This window comes from Merops nubicus, unplaced genomic scaffold (assembly GCF_000691845.1).
Source record: "Merops nubicus isolate BGI_N331 unplaced genomic scaffold, ASM69184v1 scaffold2737, whole genome shotgun sequence".
NCBI lineage: Eukaryota > Metazoa > Chordata > Aves > Coraciiformes > Meropidae > Merops > Merops nubicus.
In genome coordinates, this window is record NW_008622129.1 from 98 (window position 1) to 24,444 (window position 24,347).

Consider the following 24,347-nt stretch of genomic DNA (forward strand, 5'->3'; position numbering starts at 1 on the left):
ACATTCTATGATTCTATGATCTCCACTGAATACTTAGGAAACTTGAAATCAGATTAAAACATACTCAACTGCAATGATTACTCCCAGTCAGGCAAACAATTGTGGATCTCAATCTCTCCAGTGCTCCCAGTGATGTACTCCAGATTTTGGGGTGCAAGGTAGCTTTTGGCAGAGTTTCAGCTACATAGAGTCACAGGCTGGCTGCAGAGGGAAAGGAATAGATTTGTACCATTTTTTGGTATATTTGTACCAGGTTTTGGTGCAAAGAGGGATGGAATACAAGAGGGAGAAACTGATACTGATCAAGCAATGAGGTCAAGAGTTGGAGAAAGGTAGGTTTTGACCCTAGTTTCCTCCAGGATAGTTTACTGAGAGCAAGTAACACAGTCAAAGGAAGTTATAAAAAGTCTCTACGTTGCAGGGATTAAATACAAATTTGAGGAGGGATTCAGTGGGATGATGGTCAGCCTAAGGGAGGATTTGACAAGCAGCTAGACATAACTTGGAAGGGTCAGGTGAAAGGGGCCACAAGGCAGTAGACTGGGATTAGTATCTGGAGAAAATAATGTTTTTGTTTTTGTCAGACAAGGGGAAAAGAGAAGGAAATTTGCCACCTCTATAGCTGGAACTCAGCACGTTTTCACCTGCTCCCACTTTTGTCCCATGAGATCACCTGGCAGAGCAGTAAGTGTCCACAGTCAGTGTAATACCCATGGCAAAAGTACTATTTTTCATTTGGCTTCTGTTTTAAACTAGAAAATTGTAAAGCCAACCCCCCCAAATACTAGGAAATTAAGATTGTTTGGTCCTTATGTGAATGTATAGTATGGAAGTAATTAATTATTTAATTGTGCCTGCATAACATTTTCCCCAGAGAATCTGATACTTATTTGTGAAATGGATATATCTCCTTTGGGGATTAAGTGGGTAGTTTTTAGTAATGAATACTTTGTCTCTGAGACAACTAACCTTAGTTATCTCATTCTGCAGGGTTTAATTTTGCTTTGCTTTTGTTCAGCACCAACGAAATATAAATCTGATCTGTCACATCTTGAGTGTTCTGAAAATAAATTTATTAATGAGCATCTGATAGCCATGACAGAAAGATCTTAGAAAAATTACCAATTCTGTTTTAATAACATTTTTAATTAATATGTGATAAATAAATCATGGCTCATGCCTTGAACAAAGAGAATAAAACTAAAAATAGCAAATAGCTACTCATTAAAGATTTTCCAGTCTGTGAACTGAAGGGATGCAGTGGAAAAATAGTAAGCATATGATTATGCATTTTAAAAACCTACATTATACAATAGCAACTTTAGTTATAGCATTTACTGCTGTTTGGTTTCTTGAGTTAAGTTGGGAGGTAATTTATGGTTTTGCTATGTAAATCCTGCCCTAGGATTTATCAGGTTCTTGATTTTAATTTTACTGATTAGAAACATCCTTTGTTGGTACAGCTATTATTTTATAAATAGCAAATTGCCACTATAGTGTTTTCCCAAGAAAATATATTAACTAGACACTACATCAAATCTCTTGCTCTGAATGTCTCAGAATCAGTGTTTTGGTTTGTTGGGGTTTTGTTTGTTTGTTTTTTGTTTTTGTGGTTTTGTTTGTTTGTTTGTTTGGGGTTTTTTTTGTTTGTTTGTTTTTCTTTTTTTTTTTTCAAGAGGGAAAAAAAAAGAAGAATGCTAGCTGGAAGCAATCTAAATTTTGTAGGAGGCTTCTAGAAAATAAGTGACCTTCTAGGATGGGAAGAGAGCCTTCTTTCCAGGGTATAGCTGATTTGTCCAAGTGGGTGCAAATCTGCAGTGAAATCTGTCAGACTTCTGAGACTTTAAGACTTTTGCTTGCATAACTTACAAATTAAATAGAAAAGCTACAGTATCCCTACACTTGCAGATATATTCTGCTACTTTTGTTTTTGTTGTGTGACAATGTTATTGTAGTTCCTTAATTTAGCTTAGGTTCATAAGATACAGTAGTATTTACCTCTGGTTGCTTTCCTGAGAGTTCTTTCTTTGAATCAATATACTGAGAGGCTGAAAGGACAAGTCAAAAGAATGGGTTAGTTTTAGTCTTCTAGAGAGGAATGAGTTATGATAATGTTACCAAAAGACAGGATTAATTCACAGTCTGAGCTCCCTAAAGGCATGCTGTGCCGTCCACTTGTAATGATGAGAAGATATGCATTGCAAGACAAATAAAACGATGTTCTCCGAAGACTGCATTTTATCTGCCAGTAGTAGGACATGGACAGAAACATCCATGAAATTAATTTAAAAAAAATTTCACAGATATGTGTAAACATGACAGTGACAGTGATCTCTTTTACACCTCTTGGGTCCCATGTTTTAACTGTGATTGAATTGAGCTGTCAGGTTACATATAGAGTGACAACTCTTTCGTAGCTGCAGCTGTATGAATAATGCAAAGAAACTGCTGTCAACTTTTACTATATAAAATAATTTTTCTTATTCTACTAAAATTCATTTTGAGTTACAGGTATATGAATGTGGAAAGAGGTATCACAGATACTTGTGAGTTCTAAACTTACTGCAGATTCACTGTGCAGTTGTAAAATGTTAGATAATTGACAAACTGAAAAATTAATATTTTGTCAGCTGCATGTTATTAGTCATTCTCTTCAGCTGTGGGTTATGCTTTTGCATTAGAGAGAGGAATAACATTAAAATGTTGGTGGCCAAATTCTAAGAAAATACGTGGTAATGAAACCAATGCTGGAATATTCATGAATCAAGTTATGCTGCAACTTCGTGGACTTCTAAGCTTAAATTTATAAAGTTATCCTCCACAACTCTTATATATGCAGAAAATGCCTGAGATTCATGGAAGATATGGATATCAATGTTTCTTGAAAACCAGGCTATTTAAGGTAGATGTTTAAAATAGGCAGATCAGTACCTCAGTGTAAGGGATTGTTGAAAAAATTGACAGTCATTCTACTGATTTAGTGGAGCTGTCACGCTGTTTCATGTTCCTGTTTTTGTAGTGTTGCCTATTATTTCCTTTTTATGCTTCTATTACTCACTCAAATCCCTGAATGTTAATCTAGTTCAGATCAGGACATCAGAATTATCTTTTCTTTTCAAACTGGTTTGAAGTCGTTGGCATTCCACTGCCCTTCACAGACTTGTTCTCCACTTAATTTTGAGTTTATTGAAGGGAAATACTTAAAATAGTAGTTACAACAAAAGGCCTGTGAAACCTTTTTAAAGGGTGTGATACTTTACTTGTCCATATCTGATGAATTTAAAAATTTGGTGAAAAAAATTCACAGTAATATAATTCGTAGTGACTAATAAGATGTCTTGTTTTCTAAATAAACAACAACAAAACCATACTGGGATGCTAAAGTAGACACATACTGCCTTTTTAAATCCTTGTATTTTAAATCCTACTATTGCTAATGCTCAGAATAATACTATTTCTGAAAACTGGCAAAGGAATTTTTTTTGCTGTTAAAGAAAATAGAGTTTCTGAAATATTTTACAACTGGAGGAAGTATTTCTTAATTTTATTTTTGAGGTCAAGCTTTTATTTCTTTTTGCAACTATATGAACTGTGTCTTGATAGGGAAAAGTTTATAAGAACATGTAGTTAATCTTGGGATCAGCTATATCTTTTTAAGTTTAGTTGGTGCTTTTGCCAAGTGTCCTTAGAAATATAGTATGAATTTTCAAGTGATCTCATCCTCCAGATTCACATTGCAAGTTCTTGTTTCCTTATAGCTCTGTCAGCACTTTTCCCCTACTTTCCTCATATTGCTTAAAAAGGTCTATCGGTCTGACATATTGATTCCTCTTGGTCCCATGATAATATTGATTTTATTCTCATTAGAGCCATAGCCTGTCATCACACTTACTTTTTCTTTCATGTCAAGATGATGTTTGGTTGGCTTATTTGACACTAGAAGGCAACTGCACTTGGTTATGATCAATACACTTGTATTCTCTGTTCCTTATCATTCTCAGTAAGAATATATTAGCAAATGAAAATGCTTCAACTACGTGTCAAGAGATTGGGAAAATTTACTCCTGTTGTTAGGCAATGTGTAGGTACTCTGCTGGCCTCGTTATTAGAAATACTTGGCTACTATTCCTGTGGTACAAAGCTACTATGGCAAAAGTTTAAGTATAGCAGCTTTTCAGCTGAAGGCATATCATGTTTCAGGTTTTGTTTACTTTGTTTTGTCTGCAAGGAGACACAGGAAAATTGATCCAAAATAATTGCAAAAAATATTAGTTAAACTATATTAAACGTGTAGGTGAATCCTCTTATTCAGAATTAAGGTGGCCTTAATTCTATTTGTTAAGAGTTTTCTCTTTCATTCTCAATAACTATAGTCATACAAAATGCTAATACAGTTTAACTAATCTCCTTCAAAGTCCAATTTTAATTAATTTGGAATAATTATTCAGTATTGTTATTTAGATTAGTCTTTCTCAGTGATACATAATCCCTAATAGTTCAGATACAGCCTCTTTCATGCTGGTGGATATTCAGTGGTACCAGAAGTAGTGAAAATTCAGAGGAGATATCATCTGAAAGAGTTTTCCATTAGGCTTTGATGCATTATACAAAATATGTACTCTGTAACTTAGAGTGTTGTGTTAGAGATAAAAGGGCTGTGTTACTAGCCATAGTTAGTGTTGTAAAACACCCTCAGTGTGCCTCTGTGTGTATAGTGAAGGAACTGACTGCATCTACTTTTTTTTTTTTTTTTTTTTTTTAAATTGGGACCTTCACAGGTAGCCGAGTGACTGCTGTATGATTGAGGGAACAGATACTATGGCTGCCATCACCACTAGCACTTTAGAAATTACGTAAATAAATGCAGGAAGAATTGGAAAACCTTTTTCCATATCTTTTGGGTGAAATTGTTGTAATTTAGGTTTTCAACCTGACTAGATTGAGCAATGAATAGTAAAAAATAAGGGAGAGGTTAAAGGAGTAAGAGATGAAGTTTGAAAGTGGATGCCACAAAATATTCTTGTTAAGATGACAAAGAGAGCAGAGTAGTTTCTTCCACTTTTCTCATTCTCATGGAGAAAGAAGTCAGGCAGAAATAAGAAATTTACACTTTAATGGAAAAAAGAAACCTTGACATTTTAAAAAAGGATTGTTTTTCTCCAGCCATACACCTCAGGTTGCTGTATATTTCTGACTTAACATAGTTACAGAAAGTTATTTTTTTCATACTGTTGTTTAATCTAGATTTCCTACGTATGTGACAGATAATGCTGAATTTTACATCAAAAAAACTGTTATTTGGATAAAGAAATATTATTCCTTTCCCTGTTTTTATCTTCCTCAGTCAAAATTAGACTGAGTCTACATGACTGTAATCCAGATAAATTACTCTAATATATATGGGATTACTGGAAGCATTTATATCATATCTGAAGGTGTAAATTCATTGTTTTTCAATCCAATTACATCCAAAGTACATCCAAAAGTGTTTCCCAACTGAAGCAATTTTAGAATGAAATATATGTATTTTTATGTTTCAAATATTTTCTTCATTTTTGTTTCATATTTGTCCCTTTATTATTGTCATTATTTCTAAGGAGTGTTATTTTGGTTTTGATAATTCCTGTAACTCTTTTGTATATGGTGCAAATCCTTGTTTTCACCTGGTGCATTAAGGAATAACACACTGGATTTCTTGGCAGTGACTCACTTTTCTTGACATTTGTGTGATTGAAACTTTGGGTGAGCTTAAGAACTGGGAAGAAATTTTGGAACAAGAACTGTCTTACCTCCACAGCAGAATACCTTTCATGTCTTTTAGCTTTCCAATAAACCACTCACAGGGGTTCTGTGCTTTAGTATTTTTTTTTCTATACAGCTGCTAATATGCTGTGTTGTAAGGAAGGTGAGCAAATACAAGTTACTCTTTAAGCTGTAGCTGAGGTGTAGTAGTAACATTTACTGGTTTGGTTATAGAGAAGGAGCAGAAGTGCTCAGGTACTATTGTTGGAATTAGATTTCTGCATGAACATGGGAGTTCTTGAAGTCACTGTCTTCCCACTTCTCAAAAGATCTTTTCCTGTAAGGTGAAAACATGAGGAAAATTGCACATAGTCCTCAACAAGAAGTTATTGCTTGAAAATGTGATGTTTCATCTTGGTAAGGAGTAGAAAATCTTAAGAAGGTCATGATTTTTTTCTGAGCTGTGTTGACATGCTGTTACTTTTGGTTTGAGAAACACTGAATATGGTGGGTTTCTAAGCTCCAGCTATTTTCCTTTTGTATTAGTTCCTGCCATTATCAGTCATTTCTCATTGCAAATGTTTGCTTAAAAAAAAAAAAAAAAAAAAAAAACTACACCTTTTAAAAATTAGGATTATATTTGACAAGATATTCATGTCTTCCAGTATTGCATAGTGAAAGGGAAGTAGTCAGTGACATTTTCTATATGTCACTTGCTTGTGTGTCCAGTTATGTGTGCTTTTGCAAGCAAGTTTGTTTGTTTGTTTTAAAAATCTATCCATGTTTATGAGATTCATTTTTTTTTTATAAATGGCTAGAGTATCCTGTTTATCATTTTTCTTTTAGTAATGAATAAACTGTATAATACTTGAAATTCCACTTGAAACTGAGAACAGTAGGTTTTCATACACAAGTCACCAAATCAAACAGCTTACAATCCTACGATGTTTTCATATCATTAAACTATTAGACCAAATTTATTTCATTTTTATGTAATGGACAGATGTGAAAAACCAGTGTATTTGTCTTCATAGAAATGAGTTCCTTTTCTGTATAGGCTCCTTAGAAGAAAATTACTTCATGAATATTAACCATCAACTAATTGAGATGTACTTAATTAAATACAAATGCTACTTAGCAAAAGCTATTGAGAGAAAGGCATGTGATTAGGGAATTAACAACTGATTTAACACTTGGAGCTACCAGCTAGGCACCTGGGCAATAGAAATGAATGCAGAAGCTTCACTTGATAAGAATAATACAAGGGAAAAAGATAGTCTTTTCACATTGTGTTTGTTGAAAAACTTCAAAGCCAGTGAAGTACAGCATAACATACTGAGAATATATGTTGTAGGTTAATGTTGCTTTATGTTCAGTAATTAGAGAGTTTAAAAGTTATCCAAGATGCAGAAAGGGTTTTGACATCTGGCCATTCAGGAACTAGAAAGAAAATAATTGCATAAAAGGTAACATGGTGAAGCTACTGCTTTCAAGGACACTGCCATTTTATTAGCATTAAAGCTTGCATTGGCAGCCTTTTATCTTTGGAATAGATATGACTAAACACGCTCAAGATGTTTGGTTTAATAAAACATTTAAAGTTTCCCAAAGTCTATGGAAGAATGTGTTATATAAAAATATTGAATTGATTTATGAGCAAAAACTGATCTAACAGATACTGTTGCATTTGCTGCCTTTTTTTTTTTCCTCCAAATAATCTTAAGATTTTTGGGCTAAACAAGGTGGTAAATGATGATTTGCAAATAAATATTATTGTTTCCTCTTTTTGTGGCTTATTTGATTATGTTTTCAGAGATTAACTTCTAAATTCTCCCTATTGAAAAATCTGGGTCGGTCTTTTGCAGTTGTGTATGCATTTTAATTAGAGACATGTGCTATGAGAAATACAGCTGTTCTTTGAGAGTTCCTCTGAACTTAGAAGAACTTCTAAGAAAAACCCACAACCAAACAACAAAACAAACAGAATTGCAAAAAAAAAAAAAAAAAAATTACTCATGGTGTGACACTGAATTTCCAATCAGCAGTTCTCATAAAGTTGAAGATAAGAGGCTTTGAGGAAGACAGATTGCAAGTGTCTGATTATGCAAAAGGGCAGAAGTTGAATGAAGTATTATGGGCCCTCCCGTTTCCATATGCGTAGTTTACAATGTTGTTCTCTACTTCTGGTCATTGAAAAAAGAAAAATCCACACTACAGCAGTGGTTTGTATGGAAAAGTTAATTTGCCATGACAGTTCATGATATTCAGGAAGGATTTTTTCCTTTTCTGTTGAACTTCGTGGAATGGTGATTGCTTAGTGATTTGAAAGAAATGCAATAGTATTAGAAATTAAAATTATAATGTTAGTGTTTCCTGGTGATTAATTACTATCTACTTATTAACAGTTATAAGGTGTCCTAGCATCTGAAAAATGCATGTGTTTTTATAAATTTAATAGCTATTCTATAATGTGAAGAATTTCCTGTGTTGCCTTCAACTAACCAGCCAGTGTGTAGACAAGTTTATTATTAATGTAGGTGTAGTATAGAGCTTCATATTTTGACAAATTTGTAATTTTTCCCTTATTTCAACTTTTTTTAAATTTTTTTTTTTTTAATTTTGTTTAGAATAACAACCTTTAAATTATTTTTTTTTCTATACTATTACAGTCGGTCATGACATTCTTGTAACTTTGAGGCAAAATTTTAGGCTGGTATTTCTTATTTTCTGCCTTGAGTTATAATTAAAACAGACATTTAGGCACTTGAGAATGGTAAGAAAAAAATTTTTAAAAGAATTTCATCCTTTTCAAGTCAAACTATCTTTTTATATCTACAGGAATAATGCAAAAATTGTAAAATTGCAGCATGTACAAGCTTTTCAGTGAAGAAACATATGCTTTACTAACTTTGAGTACAGAGAGTGATTAAAGTTAGTTCTATGAAAAACAAGATTTGGCACGTAGCACAGGTCTGGTTTTACTAAGTTTTGAATATAGATAGGCATATTTTGTTCTAGATGGGCAGTGTCCACACAGCAGCTTTGGCTGCTCAGCTGGTCTGAGACTGTTCAACACATTTGAAGACTGACAAGGGAGTCAGTGTAAGGACATTTATAGATCAATCTACTTTCTTGATTTGATCTGATTTATCATGTTTATTTATCAAGTTTTGGCTTACTTTATATCAGATTCAGCCTTTCAGAGACTATAGCTGGTTTCCAGGTACAGGACTGAGACTAAATTCATTGCCTGATTGCATAGGACCCCAGCAACATTTATACTTTATGTTGATTTCCCCCCCTCCCCCCAGTTGTTCTCCATGCCTCATTGAATCGTGCACTGATTTTACTCTTCATTATAAGGCTTTAATAAAATTTTGCCCTCTGTTAAGCACTTGCCTTTCCATTTACTACAGTTCAGAATTTGACAGCATATTTTTACTGTGTACTGAAGCATACATCATCTTAAAAGATGCACAATCAGAAAGAGGCTTTCCTTGCTATGTCTCTTCAGTGATACCACCTCGGGGAATGGGAACATCTTGAAGTATTTTACAAGAAACTTGAATATCAGACACATTTTACAGAGGAGTAAACAAAAACACAAGGGAGTGACATAATTCAAGTACATTAAGGGCAGAATATATGTCTTCCACAGTATAGCACAACCTTCAACATCTGGAAGAAATTTTCATAGATACCGTATCTTCTTTGTGAATATAATAAAAAAAGGATGGTGATATGAATACAGTCTGATACTTACAAATAGTTACACTGTTCCTCCTGCATGCTGTTCACAAGCTACCTCTTTAATATGGGGTTTAATTCATTAAGAGGTTTTAGGATTTTTTGGTTTGGTTAGTTGCAGTTGTTATTGTTAGTTGTGTGTTTTAAAGCAATTCAGTAGTTTACTACTGACACTGATGTACGCACACATCATGGAAGGTCTTCACAACAAGAAGGCCACCATAAGATTTTAATGTAGTGACTCACTTTGCTGATTGATTGTCTAGCTGGATCCAGCAAAACAGTTCAAGGAAGAGATGTGGATTTGAAAGGCTGTCTGCTCTGCACACTTTATTGATGATACAAATCTGTAAAAAATCCCGGCAAAGGTTTAAATAGTTTTTTATGGTTTAAATCCTTTAAATATAAAACCTCTTCTACCCACTACCAGTTCTACAGACAGACACTCCCTTTAGTGCAATTTGGAGAATTTAGCCCAAAATGTGCAATGTTGCATAAGAGAGAATCATAATTCAACTATATAGGCATTGTTTTGGAATATGTACTGCTGCAAGATTCCAGGTTTTAATGAACAAATCAACTGATGGTGAAGAGTTTTCTTGATGGGAATGTTATATTCTGCTCTTGTCTTATTGCTTTTTACTTTTTCTCATTTTGTTGCTTAAAGTATAAGTAAATCAGGGCAAAGACCTCTAAGTTGTGCTTTTGGAGCACTGTCTTCAACTGTTGTGCAACATAAATACCTATAAAGTTCAAATAAAATATTAAAGTACACAGCAAACTTTTTCAAATATGACCTTTTCTAAGTAGCTTTATTCTTTATATTGGCATTGTTCCCAACCTGTGGTAGTTGACTACACTATACACTTCAAAGAATAAGGCAACAAAGGTCAAGTTGTTCATAAAAATCATTAGTGAAATGTCAGAAACAATTTAGTCTAAATAAAATATTTCCCTGATGATAAGAAGTACCCAGTATAAAACATTCCTTCCAACTGCATTTTTATGAATGCAGTTAAGAACTGGACAGCTGACAAAAAGTAAACGCTAATATGGAAGATATATCTTTCTAGAATGTATTTTCCCTGTAAATGCAAAGAATAAAAAAGTACTTTGATTTTGGGAGAGAGTGAAGGCTTTTTATTGTTTGTTTGAAATATAAACTCAGATTGAAACTAATTTCACACAGTTTCTCATTGTGACCCCAAATTTAGCTTGAGTTTCATGTTAACACAGCATTAGTTATCAGGCAACAAGTAAGCTCAATATAGTATTTTATGTTTACTCTTTGACAAACTTTAATGCAACAGTAGTATTTGCTGCAAAGTGTGAAAGTGTCCTAGTGGTTTAGCTCATTGAGTCTTACCTGCTGATGGAACAATTTGAGAGAAAGTTTTACTCCTTTCCTGGCTTTTTTATTTTATTCTTTGGAAAATTCTTTTTTTTTTTTTTTTTATTCTTTGGAAAAGAAGCTTGTGGTCTGCTCCTCCATCTTGTTGTTCAACCCAAACACATGCCATACTGATGAGAGGCAGGAATCCCTCCTGCATTGGTGTTAGGATGTGATGACCTGTGATACAAGTGAAGGAGCAATTGATGCAAAGATTGAGTCCAGTGAGGAAAGCAGAACTTGATGTGGAAGATCTATGAAGCTTTTGTCAGGGCTCAAAATTGTGTTTTTAATATGGGAAAATACAGCTATTGAGACTGACTTGATCTCAAAGCTTGATCTCAAAGGTCTTTATAATTCAGATGATTGTGACTACTTCAGGCTATTTTAAAATCGTAAGCTGCAGGACTTCCCCTGGTGTGCACAGCCAAGAAGATTAATGTTTGTAGTTTTATTGTGCTTAAAGATTCTGTATGAATGAAATATTTGATACCATCTAAAGGGATATAATATTGGATAGATGGCCCTCATCTTTTCCTCTTTTTATAAAGCATATGATTGTCAATAGGTCAGAGATTCATGATATGTCACTAGTACTAGAGTATCTCCTATTTTCAGGAACTCAGTTTATCAGAGATTTGTGAGAGTTTTTAAGAATCTGTAAACATTGAATAACAAAAAATGTAGTTTCTGATTAGATTAGTGTTTGGTTCATTTTATTGTTATTCTGTTAAGCAAAAAAAAAAAAAAGTCTAATCTGAGACTGAGGTAAGGCAGTGCTTATAGATCTTTGGCTTCATTTACAGCATTTGCAATTTTCACTGAATTACCTTTTCAGAATCCAGGTGGTAGTTAGGAACACTGGCTGATGTCTTTATCATGAAATTATAGAGTATTTAGTGATTTTTTGCTAACAAATATTTTGTTGAAGTCTTATGTACATTGCAACTCTTGATGAGACACTACTTTGTTAAAATTAGCTATTAAAACAACAGTGTTAACATAATGGATTGTAGCAAATGCAATGCTATAGGCACTCTGTTCAGTCTCATCGAGATCTCATATGCTTCAAGACCATTTCAGAAGATGAGTCATAATTCAAGATAGATGTTTTTATGCTTTAGTATATCAAGAATCATACAGCACAAAAGGCATTCAGATGCTTTGAAATGTTATGCTTTTCAGATTTTTTTTTTTTAAGTTTCATGTTCATGGAAGAACTGACTCTATCAATGCCTTGATTGGGTGTGGTTAACAGCACCTCAGAAGACCAGTATGGCTCTTAGATGCAACTTTTTCTCAGTTCTTTGTAACTGGTATTACACATTGGGCTACTGCACAGTTCCTGGTTCTTTTCATTGCAAGCAGTTTCTGTAATTGTACGATAACTTTCTGTAATTCTGTATGGTAACAAAGCTGTATTTCCAGATCTCTCCCTTCTTAAGTTGATTTTTCCATACTTTGCTCCAAAGTGAAGATTTATGCTGAGGCTTTTGTCACTGTCAGTGAGACTTACTGACTTAAAGAATATGTGGTAATTTGTTCATTCCTCACATAGTGGATAACCTGATTTGATCAAGAAATCATATGTCACCTTACAAAACTAACCACATTGTGATTAGGGTGCTGTTCAGACAAACCTCACATACAATGCTTCTACAGTTTCCTTAATGACAATAAAACCAGGCCTGCTACTTAAACACTAGCTAGTATTTCATTGAACAGTTTATACCAGACTGGATTTTTTTATTATAGTGAAATGTAGACAGTGATGTGACAGAATACAAATGTATAGGTCTTTTTATACTTCTATGACACAAAGAGTGATTTGTTACATGCTTTGCTAACAAATGAAGATCTTTCTAACTGAACAGGATGCTGACTGCAGGTTATTGCAACTCTCTTCATAATTTGACACATAGCTGCAATTCAGAGGATGAATTGTTGGTTATAAAACTGGCTAAGTTGGAAGTTAGGATACCTTTTCCCCTTCTCTAGATGTAGATGAAGTCTAGGTCGTTATTGTATATGCATTTCCACATAGTTCGCAACAGGTGTACTACATACTCGTAACTCACATTAGGATTTTCTATGTAATCAAATATGTATTAACAAAATGAAAGCCTAAAGACTACCCAGACTGGCATTCACTTCAGCAGATTATCAAATTAAACTAGGTTTAAGCATGTTCTTCTAGAGTGGAGACCGAAGAGGCAAGTAATTATAATAAAAAAAAATCTATTTACCTTGCTTATATAGAAGAACAGAATCTAATTTATTTGTGTGCCCATCTGGACTAGCTTGCTCATTTTAATTTAATTTAACAAATGAAAGACTGCTACTGGCCTTTTTTTTTCCCAGGAGAAGAGGTTGACAGGCAGCTGTGTAGAGATGCTATCTACCCAATCCCGATTGTCTGCGAAGCTCCATGCCCAAAGGATTGTGTGCTCAGCATGTGGTCTGCATGGTCCTCCTGCTCACACACCTGCTCCGGGAAAACCACAGAAGGGAAGCAGATGCGTGCCCGCTCTATTCTAGCATATGCAGGTGAAGGTAAGGTCACATACTCTTACAACCTCATGTTTGATTGTGAATTCTCAACTGCATTTGTAATGTCAAAGTAATTTCTTGATTGACAAAAATTATTAGACGGAGTTGTAGTTTTTTAAATATAAAAAAAATATATTTATATGCTTATCCTACATGTACTCATGGTACCTAAAGCTGTTTTAAAGAAGAGATTTTATTTTGTTCATTTCAGTTAATGTTGCTAGTTTTTATTATTCGGCATAATATTTTTGTTTTGATTTTGAATATATGGTTTTCTCATTTGCTATTAAAATTAAACAAGGCAAACAATTCATCCTATGCAGACCTCCATGAAAGTTATTTATAGAGGATTTTTAGTAACTCTAAGTTAAGTCAAACATGGTAGTATATGAGTGGTGAAAAGATGAGAATTTTAGTGGTTTCAAATGCGAAAAAAATGGCTTTTGTAGCTTCTTAGCTCAAGTTGGTAACTAATGTTACCCCCATTAACATTTTTATTTAGAATAAGTCTTTGGCTTTACCCTGAAAATCCTCACTCAAGTGAATAGTTTCTAATAAAGCAAATGGTCCTCATACAGCATCTGCAGCAAAAGAAAAGATAAGACAGCTCAATATAAAGGAGAAGGAGGAAAAGGCTTTACATATAGATGCATGTCTATTCTTTGGTGATTTTCCATTCTTTCTATAACTGGTTTTGTTTTGTTCTTAGGTATTTTAGGAGATAATAGAGCAAATGTTATCTATATACAATGTGCTTCTAAAATGGCCATGTCTGGTGTGCAAGGGTCCAACTAGTAAAATGCCCTGTGCAGCTCTGGGAGTAAGGGAACAGCCACCAAAGAGTTTTCCGAAAAGGTTAACTTGCCTGTATTATAGATGGTAAAGTTAGGTGTTTTCAATATAAAAGGATTACATGTATGTTTTAATTCTTCTTTAAAGCTGTTAAGCATTTTATTACTTGAAGTTAAGATGTAATTTAGCTGACAAGTTAAGGTTCTAATGTATAAAATTAGCAAAACAGAGTATCTGTTTTGAGAAATGGAAAAAGAAAGGGGAAGGCTTCATCCTATACCAAACACTTCTGTGTTTGCAAACACAGTTAGCTGTATTGCTCCAAGTATACTGTAAATTTGACAAAATTCAGTTATTTGTTAAAAAAAAAAAAAGAAAAGTAGCAGAACAGGCACTTTCAACCTTTTTTTCTGAAAGGGGCTTTTTCTAGCAGTGTTAAAGGCAATCATAAGTATACTTATGTACTAGGTGGTTCAAATGAGTAATTAGGTGGATCTATGTAACAAAGTAAAAATGCTCTTAAAATAAAAAAAGCAGATTTGGTTTTATTTTGTGCCTTCTTTTACAGTGTGTCAAATAGAGAAACACAGAGCCATGTTTTCACACAATAATTCAAATAAATGTATATTCATGTGCTTGTTTTTCCAAGCAAGTCAAGAGAATAAATATGATAATGCAATTTTACTAGAGACAGAAATTTAAAAATTTAACATCCTGACCAGCATACCACAGAAATGAAAACCTAAATTATTGCATAAAATTATTCCATTTTCTTATGCTTCTTTTTAAAAAGTGCCCATTTTATTCTGACTTTGATACTTAATACAACTTAGGATAATTTGTAAGGATTCAGATGCAGCAGAGCAGTTAAGCATTGCCTGGAGTTTAGGTATGTGAATTTTATTTATGTCTGTTGTGAAGTGTTGAGAACCATCACTGAGTGGTCAGAAAGATTGACAGGTCTCAAAACACACAGGCAGTAGTGAAAAGGTCCCTAAACTACTGCTGAGAAGGCTGACTCATTACCTAGATGTTGTAGTGCTTCAGCTTTCCTCAAGCCCAGATTTCTTTACCACTATTCTGAGATGGGGTTATTTTGTGCTTTTTTTAAGGATACAAGCTAATACATCTACCTAGCTTTTAGCAATTCACTCACATCTTGGTCAGATACCTGCAAGACCATGCTCCTTTGCACTCTGCAAACTCCAGAAATAATAAATAAATAAATAAATAAATGAACCTTCCACGGCCCAGTGTATTGTTATAACTCTAGCTGGAAGGTACTTTTTTTTCACCTTTGCTTGTTATATTAAAAAAGTATCAGTTTAGCTTTTATTTTTTTATGCTTCACTGAAATTAGTTATTGTCATGTTTCTCATCATACATCTCTTATGCCTTTTAGTCATTTGCTGCATGACAAATACTGAATGACTTTTCACCTCCAGAATTGCATAACAGAGATCAGCTGTGTTCCTAAAACATAAACGACCAATTGTGTAGTTAGTGCTGGGACGTCGTTTTATGTTTGGGGGCACCGAATATAGTCATGTATCTGAACATCTGTATTCTGCTGATATAAAAAGGAAGCTCCACATGAACCTTTTTTTTTTTTTTTTTGAAACATTATAAACTTCTATTCAGAGTTTATAAGAAATGCACATTACTTTTGATGATGAACTCTGTAAATGTCATGTATAACTAAAAATGCTAAGTCTTATAAATGTAAGACAAATAATTCCATGTATACATTAAAAACGAGTTCTGAAAATAGCTATCAGTTCTATTCAGGTGAATGGTCCCAGAGGTGCTACCTTTTGGATTTTTAAACCTTTCCTTGTTGGTATGCGAGACAGACAGGTTAGGTAAACCATTTCATAGTAATTCCTGTATAATACAGTCATGATATTTGAGAGTTTTTATTTAGAACACAATAAGGCAAATATATTGTATCTAAAAATATACAGTTCTTCTGATATCATGATTGGACATTAATTAATGAAAGAATGTGCAGGTCTGTTGCAAATCTGTGAATAAAGCTAAAGTTGGCTTCTAAGATGACATAAGTCCAAGTTTATCACTGCAAGTGATCACACTCTTCCCCCTGCTAGTGACGGAGAAGTGAATCTACGAGACTGGGAAAATTGAAGCATTGCAGGCATTACATGCACAAAGAATACTGCAATCTCGCAAAGTGTCTGAAGTGCGTAGTACTTGTTCGATGAGGTACTTAAACGCGAACACCTCATTATTTTTAAGAGCTTTTAAATGCATATCAAATAGGTTATTTTGTCTGGATCTTGAATGGCTTCTTATCAAAATATTGTCTATGATTGTTCAATTTCTTTTCTGTTTTCCTTAAGGTTGGCAAATGACTGTCCATGATAAAGCTATGTCATTTCTTCTATTTTTCTTCTGACTTCCCAGCTATTTATGCTGCTGAATTGGTTTGAAAAAACATCAAGTTAGCATAATTGGCCACCAGGAAACAGCCACACTATAATAAAATTTCTTGGATTGACTTAGAATAGGAATAATTCAGCAGTATTATAACAATTCCTTGATGACAAGAATAGCTTCACAGGAAAAAAAATTAAGTCATACGTAAATTACAGGAGTGACAAAATTTTCTATTGAGCTCTGGGATACAGCTGCCCCTCCAGTACTGCACTGACTTCTCCTTGAGCCAAGACCTGGCCTCAGCTGTATGCACTCCCATCAGCATTTACTGATTCAGAAAATCAGTCTTGCATGTGATCAAGTCATGCCCTGCAGAGCTTCAAGCACAGTGTGGTTATGCACATTGTCACAGTTTAAGGTAAGGGCTGCCCACAGACCCTACACCAGGATACAAATTTAGGATGGGCTTATTTACTTTTATCCAGTGGAGAGCGAGAGAAAGGAGTCTCTTTCCTCAAGATAAAGACTTTCTATGGTTCGTGAGATGACGCCAAGTGGAAACTCCTGTCACAATAAGCTATTTTGATATCTTTTCTGAGATCATTGTCCTCGGCTTGAAGGTTTGAAAGGTGAAGTGATTTATAAATTTGCCTGTCTGAGAGCCTACCTAAAGTGGTAGCTCATTTGTGTCACTGTCAAATACATCTTCATGGTACAGTAAGAAATTCAGGAATTTCAATGCCTCAAAATATAAAATGACAGCAAGGGACATAATGATGTTATCTGATATGTCATACGGTTGTTCAGCGTAAGTCCAGTAAATGTACTGTATACAAATCACAAATATAGGGTTTCTCTATTTTTGTTTTATTTTGTTTAGTATTTCTGTGAACTTTTTAAATCCTGCTTAAATAAATCTTACGTAACTAGTAATATGCACTAAGACCACTTTATATAGGCCAGGACCTGAGACTAAAAAGTATTAAATGACTCAACATTTTTAGTAAGTAGTAGATATATAGATTCATTCTATATTGATTATACACTGCCATTGATTGATACATGCCAAATCTGTGCCATACAGCATGACGCTAATGTTGTGTATAAATTCTAAATTTTATCACTAGTAAATGACTGATACTGATTTTGGACAAGTAAAAATTAAAAGAAACCCTCACAAGCCAAATGCAAAGAATAGAACAATCTGATTAAAAAGCTTAATTTAATGAGAGTGAAGGACAATTTTGTTTGAAATATTCTCTTTGAGCAGGGATGCCTATGCATGGCAGTGACTTACTATGGCTATTTATGTTCATAGATCTGCAAAGAATAATGCCAGAAGGACTATTTAGCGTTACCTCATATAGCACAGACTATTAAACATCACTGAGTTAGATAGTAAAGAATATCAGTTGTCCATCTCATCAAGTATTCTGTTTGACAGGGGCCAATAGTTCATACTGGTATATCTACAAGATTGATTTACTGTACATGTAAGGAATAGCTGGATCAAAGGAGTTTCTTCTCAACTCTAGGTAAATTATCTTTGCTATGCTTTAAAATTTTATTCCTGTTAAAATTGCAGTGCATTTTAACTTCATAGTTGCAAAGGAGGAGTTATACTTTGGCCTTTTTAAAGCATTTAGTCTTCTTACACATTGGGTTTGTTTGGTTTTAATTGCTTTATTTTCCTGACTTGAAATAATAGTGCCTGGTAAATAAATCTGAAAGCATAGGAGTGAATAAGGATAAGTTCTGGAGTAGATAAGAGTTTTCCTGAGTGTTAACTGACTTCAGCAGAAACAGGGGAATAGAAAACCACTTAGTTTTGTAACAGGAGAACCTGAATTTTTAGGCTAGACTTGCAAAGTGATGTGGCATCTGTGAGAGAAGGTGAGACAGGGAATAGGAGGCTACTGTGCTTCCCCTTTTACTCAGGAGCCACTCAATTCAGATTCCTGCCTGTAGTGTAAGGTCTGGGATTCAAATCTTATCCAAGAAAGGACTTGAGGACAGACCTCTCATCTCCCATATGTGTAGCCTAACTCCTGGCCTGTTGTGTGTTATATGATAGTTTTTATAACTGATGTGCACCAGGTGAGGAAGCATGAATGTATGCAGAACCGGAAGGAGTGGTCTGCACCAACAGAACAGTCTTTGTCCTTGTCTTAGTGGTCTGCATGTATTGACCGTGTCTGGTTTTGGTGAGTGCAGCTGCCTTGAGCTACCTTTGCCTACCTCATTCCTATGGCAGAGAAGAAATGCCTCACTCTCTATACTACAAGAGGCACTTCAGTCACATCTCTTTTCTCAAACTTTAAGATTATTCCAGCTGGTTTGAAATATATATATAGATTTACATGCATCTATAAAGTGAGTGGTATGAATATGATTCATTCAAATGATCCTAAATGTTTTATAAAATGTTAAGAGTCTTGAAATTTGGAAGGTATCAAGACAGCGTTAGAAAAAAAGACTTATAAAATCAAATTCTTGAATATCACAGAATGAGATGTGTTACCCATAACTAGCTCCAAATCAGTCAGAAAAGCAATCTATGCATATGATAATTCTGTTCAAGGAATATGAGAAGTGTTCAAGGAAACTACCCTCAAAGCTCTGCTGTTTTCTGAAAAAATATGCCATTTCCTCTGTAAAGCTAGCCTTTCATTTCCAAGTGTTCTTGGTTTAAATATCCAAAACAAAAGAAATGCTTCAGCTCCAATTGTGTTCTGTACTTTGAAATTATTATTTTCAGTAGTGCCAAGCAGTTATTTGCAGTCATCTGACCATGGATTATATAAAATGTATTTGGTATTGCGTGTGCCTTTTTCATGTATTCTGATAGAATTAGTTTGTTGGGGTTTTTTTTCCCCTGTAATAATTAATTGATTTTTATATTCCTGTCTAGCCTGTTCTCATTTGGTGAAATTTTTAAGTTGAGCAGCAGTGATCTTGTTACTCCTATGTGAATGTGGTAAAGCACATCTTTAACAGATAGTTTTCCAAGTTCTTCTGGTTTTTTTTTTCCTGTACCTATTTTAATTTGAGGGAGTGCAAGGGAATATTTTTTTCCTGGAGAGAATGGCACACTGGTTCATATTTTTTAGTATTACAAAGATTTGGTACTAGTGATAGTTGTTTTATATTTCAGTAATCTTATTACCACATTTTGTTCATTCTTTACATATTCTTTAAACTATTGGTTTAATCTGAACAGAACTGGATTCCCACTGAGCTGCATATATTCATTTACAAGTCAACATTGCTCTCATTTTTTACCTGAATATACATTCTTGCATAGCTGTCAAAACTGAATCTAAGTTATCACTTTATTCTCAAATGCCTTAGGAGATGGTGTCTGTGGCATCCATTCTTGAGGTAATATTCCATTCCACACACTTCCCTTTAATTTGTGAATTTGCTTAAATATTCCCTTTGTGGAATATTTAAGATTATTCAACAATATGGAAATAATTAATTTAATAATTTTTTTATCTCTTCTAAGTTCTTTTTTTAACCGTTGTACTGGAGGAAGAGACTCCTCATGTGAATGAATGTTCTCTCCCATGCTAAATAATTTGCGACTTTACTAACTTTGTTTTCTTTTTTCCCCCATAATACACTCACTTTCCCAATTTCCTTACTTGTATTCCTATCTGCTGGTGTTAGCTGGAAGATTTTTTTATTTGCTGAAGGAAGCTTGGGTGAATAACTTTTTGAACTTATTACATAAATGTAATTTTTTTTACCATTTTTTAAAAAAATCCTTTTTTTTAGGAAAATGCCTGTAACATTTTTGTCTTGATGCTTTGCATATTAGCATGTATTTTAAGCAATTCTAACAGACTTGAGTTGCATCCATGCCGAGCCAAAAAACAATTCTGTTTGTAGTTTTACAATTCAATCACATTCACATTTTTCTTTTTTTCTAATTCCACTTTGCAAAACTTAAAATTAACTAGTCTTTGGCATAACATCTCAGTTACTATGATGTTTGTTGTTGCTTGGTTGTGTCAATATTTTTAGCCCAAAGTCAGAAGTTAAAAATATCTCCATGGAAATAATTTGAGAATTTGGATATTGTCCTGTGGTTTCATTAGAATGACCCTTTCTTCACATTTGCTGCAGATCTAGACATCCCACAAAAGCAATTTGCACTATGAAGTATTTTTGTGTTTGTGGCACTTGACTTACTTGTGCTTGAGTACTTGAAATATCCATTTTTTTCTTTACATTTAGTTTCTTTAATTTCTGTCAACAAGGAGTCCTTAAACCTCCTTCCGTTTTATATACCTGTAGAGCAGGAGGTCAACCTAAAGTTCAGTGTTGGGATATGAAGGCTAATAGCCTCTCTGACATGCACTTGGTGTGAGCAAAGTTGTACAGCTCATCTGCAGTAACTAATAAAAAGTGCCTCTTTCAGTTATCTTTCTAACTGTTCTTGTCTTTTAGAAAAAGACTTTTGTCTTTATTATGTTATTTAAGTTTTTCCTGGCTTTCCATCACTTGGAGATAGGAGTCCTCTTGTTCCTGTGTAGGTCATGAACATTTAAATAAATTCTTAAACCTAGATTCTGTATGTCTAGTAACATGAGAGATCTAGAAGATAGGGCTGGACATCTAGTAGCCTATGATCAAAACTGGTAGGAAAGACCTCTTTACTCATGGAGGACTAGGAGCCTGGATTACCTTTGAAGTGCTTGAATATAAGAAATGGAACGTACTGAAACTGGACACAGCAAAGATAGTGTTATCTGAGCTTTTCTTCACAGTTATTGACACATGAATACATTTTAGTCTTAACCTGCAACAGTCTTTGTTATCTCAATCTGGACCTGAAATTGCCAGCTGTGCCATCCTCTTCAGTAATTACATAACATGGCTAAATATCCACTGGGAGCTAGGCCAGGAGCTCGAAAAATCTTTTTAATTGATCCATAAATTAGACACAAACAGTGATCTCTACACATGCTGACTAGAATACTTAACCCTTTCTTCTGCCTAGAGCATTCATAACTCCTTATATGATGTCTTAAGAACCCCAAAAGAAAAGGGCTGTAGATTACTCCAAGCACATTAGCATGTGTTATAGAAGTTATGGTTATTTTGGCATCCTTATTGTACACATTTACTATCCATGCAGTCTGTTCTATGTATTCTATTGACTGAAGTTTGTCAAAATCAGGATTTGATATATGAAGAAGAGGTAAAAGGAACAGCATTTCTTTCAGGCAATCAAAGTGATAATATGTAACTGAAGTGCTGGGTTTTTCTAATAAAACGCTTTATTTCCTTCCACTGCATGATCTTTTGCCTTGTTTTATTGTTCCAGGAGGAATACAATGCCCAAATAGCAGTGCCCTACAGGAAACGCGCAGCTGTAATGAGCACTCTTGCACCGTATATCATTGGCAGACTGGCCCATGGGGACAGTGCATAGAAGATACGTCTGTCTCTGCTTTCAATTCTTCTGCCAGCTGGAAAGGGGAGGCCACCTGTTCCGTGGGGATGCAGACAAGAAAGGTCATCTGTGTGAGAGTCAACGTGGGGCAAGTTGGCCCAAAAAAGTAAGTGTCTTAAAAAATACATTCATTCTGTAATTATCTTTGGATTTCACTGTTTTCTGTCTGTCTATTTATCTATCTCACCAATGACTGCATGCAAAGACAAAAAGACTCCTTTCTTGATGTTCTCATGAAGGAAGAATTCATCTTTTAAATTAAAACACAAAACTGAAGCTACAGGAGAACTATATAATACCTGTCTTGCTGTTGATTTTTACGGGTGATATTTACAGTGGTGATTCTGCTGACAGCTGTCTGATTACTAAATCCAGCTCGGTCCTTGCCATCATCAGGCTGAGTCAAGATAAAAGTTTTGGAGTATGTTTGTGGTGTGCAGTGCAGCACCGTTTCCAAGATCCTTATGGTACGTCCAAGCAAACAGTGCTCTATATGGTTTAGTACAGTTCCATGCAAAAATACTGGTTTGGATCTAAATATAGTACAGTCCATGTAAGTGCATCTTCTCAGAAGTGGGCCAAGGAGGTGAAGCATAGTTCAGCTTTGACAGGGCATTGCTTTGAAACTTTAGTTTGAACATTAGTTTGACAAGCTCTGTGAGTTTTTTTTTCTCCATATACATGTTTTTTTAAGACATCCCTTTGGCCCAGTGATTTAGTTTTACCACTTAACATATGACCAGGGTTAAATGTAGGTTAGTGGTTAGTAAAATGCATTTGATAAAATCTTCATGCAGTTTGGCAGTCTGTAAATACGTCCCACTCAGGACAGATTCAAAGCTGGAACAGCTGATAGCAGAGGCTGTGTAGAAAGTTCATAAGGCAGCTATTATTACACCAAATATTTGCATGGTACCATCATTTGTTACGTTATTCAGCAATGATTTTCTTCTTAATTTACTTTAAATGGAAATATGGGGAATAATATCAGCACCTTTTGTGATCTAAATTGTTGTATATTTGCCTTTAGTACTATTCACTCATGATACCATTATGTCTCTCACTTGGCATTCGTTTTACATTAAAAAAAAAAAAAATCCCTCTAAAGATTTATCTTCCTTTTTTTAATCTACTGTTAATGTCTCTGCCTTTGATTTGACCTTAAATTTTTGGGAGGAGGGCTATTTTATTGTGTCATAAATTAATCCTTTGACATGAGAAAAGAAGCCTTGCTGGATCCTTCAAATTGTCACATTAAAATCACTGAATCATTTTTAAAGACCAAGATATTTAACATGAAAATGTAATTAAACATTGTTTTAAACTCGCCTTAATAAAAAGGATTACTGTGGTACAGTACAATCAATATTGTCTTATCTACCTCACATGTTACAGACTTGAGCTTTTATCTTTTCTGCTTAATTTGACCTTGAGTAAGGACTACAAAAAATCAATACTTTGCTTTAGGCCACATATACTAAATACAAACAATATAAAAGATGGAAATGGTGTTCTAATTGAGCTAATTGCCTTGTCTAAGGATCTGAAAAGGAAAGGTATGTTCCGTGCTCCTGAAAGATGAAGTTCTCAGTGAAACAATGAATGTATATAACTCAGGCTTTTTTCTATGCTTATAATTTCTGTAAAGTATTTAATAATTCTAAAATTCAGAAAGGTAGTGTTCAATAGTTTTCAGAAGGATTTTTAATTCTAACCTTAGGGAAAAATTCTGAGAACATAATCAATTTGTCTGATTGATGGCAGATGTTTCTTTGAAATGTACCTGACTATATATAATACACCAATGCCTACATAATATGATTTTATGAATCACATAGAAACAAGGCACAATTAGACTTAAAAATGTAGAAAGAGCTTACAGAGAGGTGATGGAGATTTAGTTTACTATAGATATATCATTTCATGGTCTTTCACCATGAAATTTTTATGGTATTTTAGGGGAGAGAAGAAAAAGGATGGAGATGTCATTTTTACAGAGCACCAAGAAATTGGTACTAGTTCACAGTAATGGATCATACTTAGAGAAGTTTATGTGAACTGACAGGAAAATGCAGAGACAACCAAATCAGGAAGTGTTATTTCTGAAGAATATGTTCCTGTAAAGTCCTGTAAACTTTTCTTCTCCATTCCCCTTGCTTCTCTTCCCATACTGTACAGGCATAGCTTTTCACTGACTGTGGAGACCACATTTTCTCAGTAGTTCATTGTTAGGTTTGCATGTGCTCCCTGTAGTCTGGCAAGAAA

At 34.3% G+C, this 24,347-nt stretch overlaps 1 protein-coding gene across 1 annotated transcript in view; it reads left to right on the plus strand.

Moving 5' to 3' along the window:
* Positions 1–13,240: 13,240 nt before the first annotated feature.
* The window catches only part of THSD7A (thrombospondin, type I, domain containing 7A), a gene marked incomplete at its 5' end in the record, with an annotated part of 64,433 nt that continues 53,326 nt past the window's right edge, over positions 13,241–24,347 (plus strand). The window contains 3 exons of the mRNA XM_008944659.1: positions 13,241–13,432; positions 18,509–18,511; positions 21,954–22,188. Of these exons, the coding sequence (XP_008942907.1) occupies positions 13,241–13,432; positions 18,509–18,511; positions 21,954–22,188 (430 nt within the window). The remainder of the gene's footprint in view (positions 13,433–18,508; positions 18,512–21,953; positions 22,189–24,347) is intronic.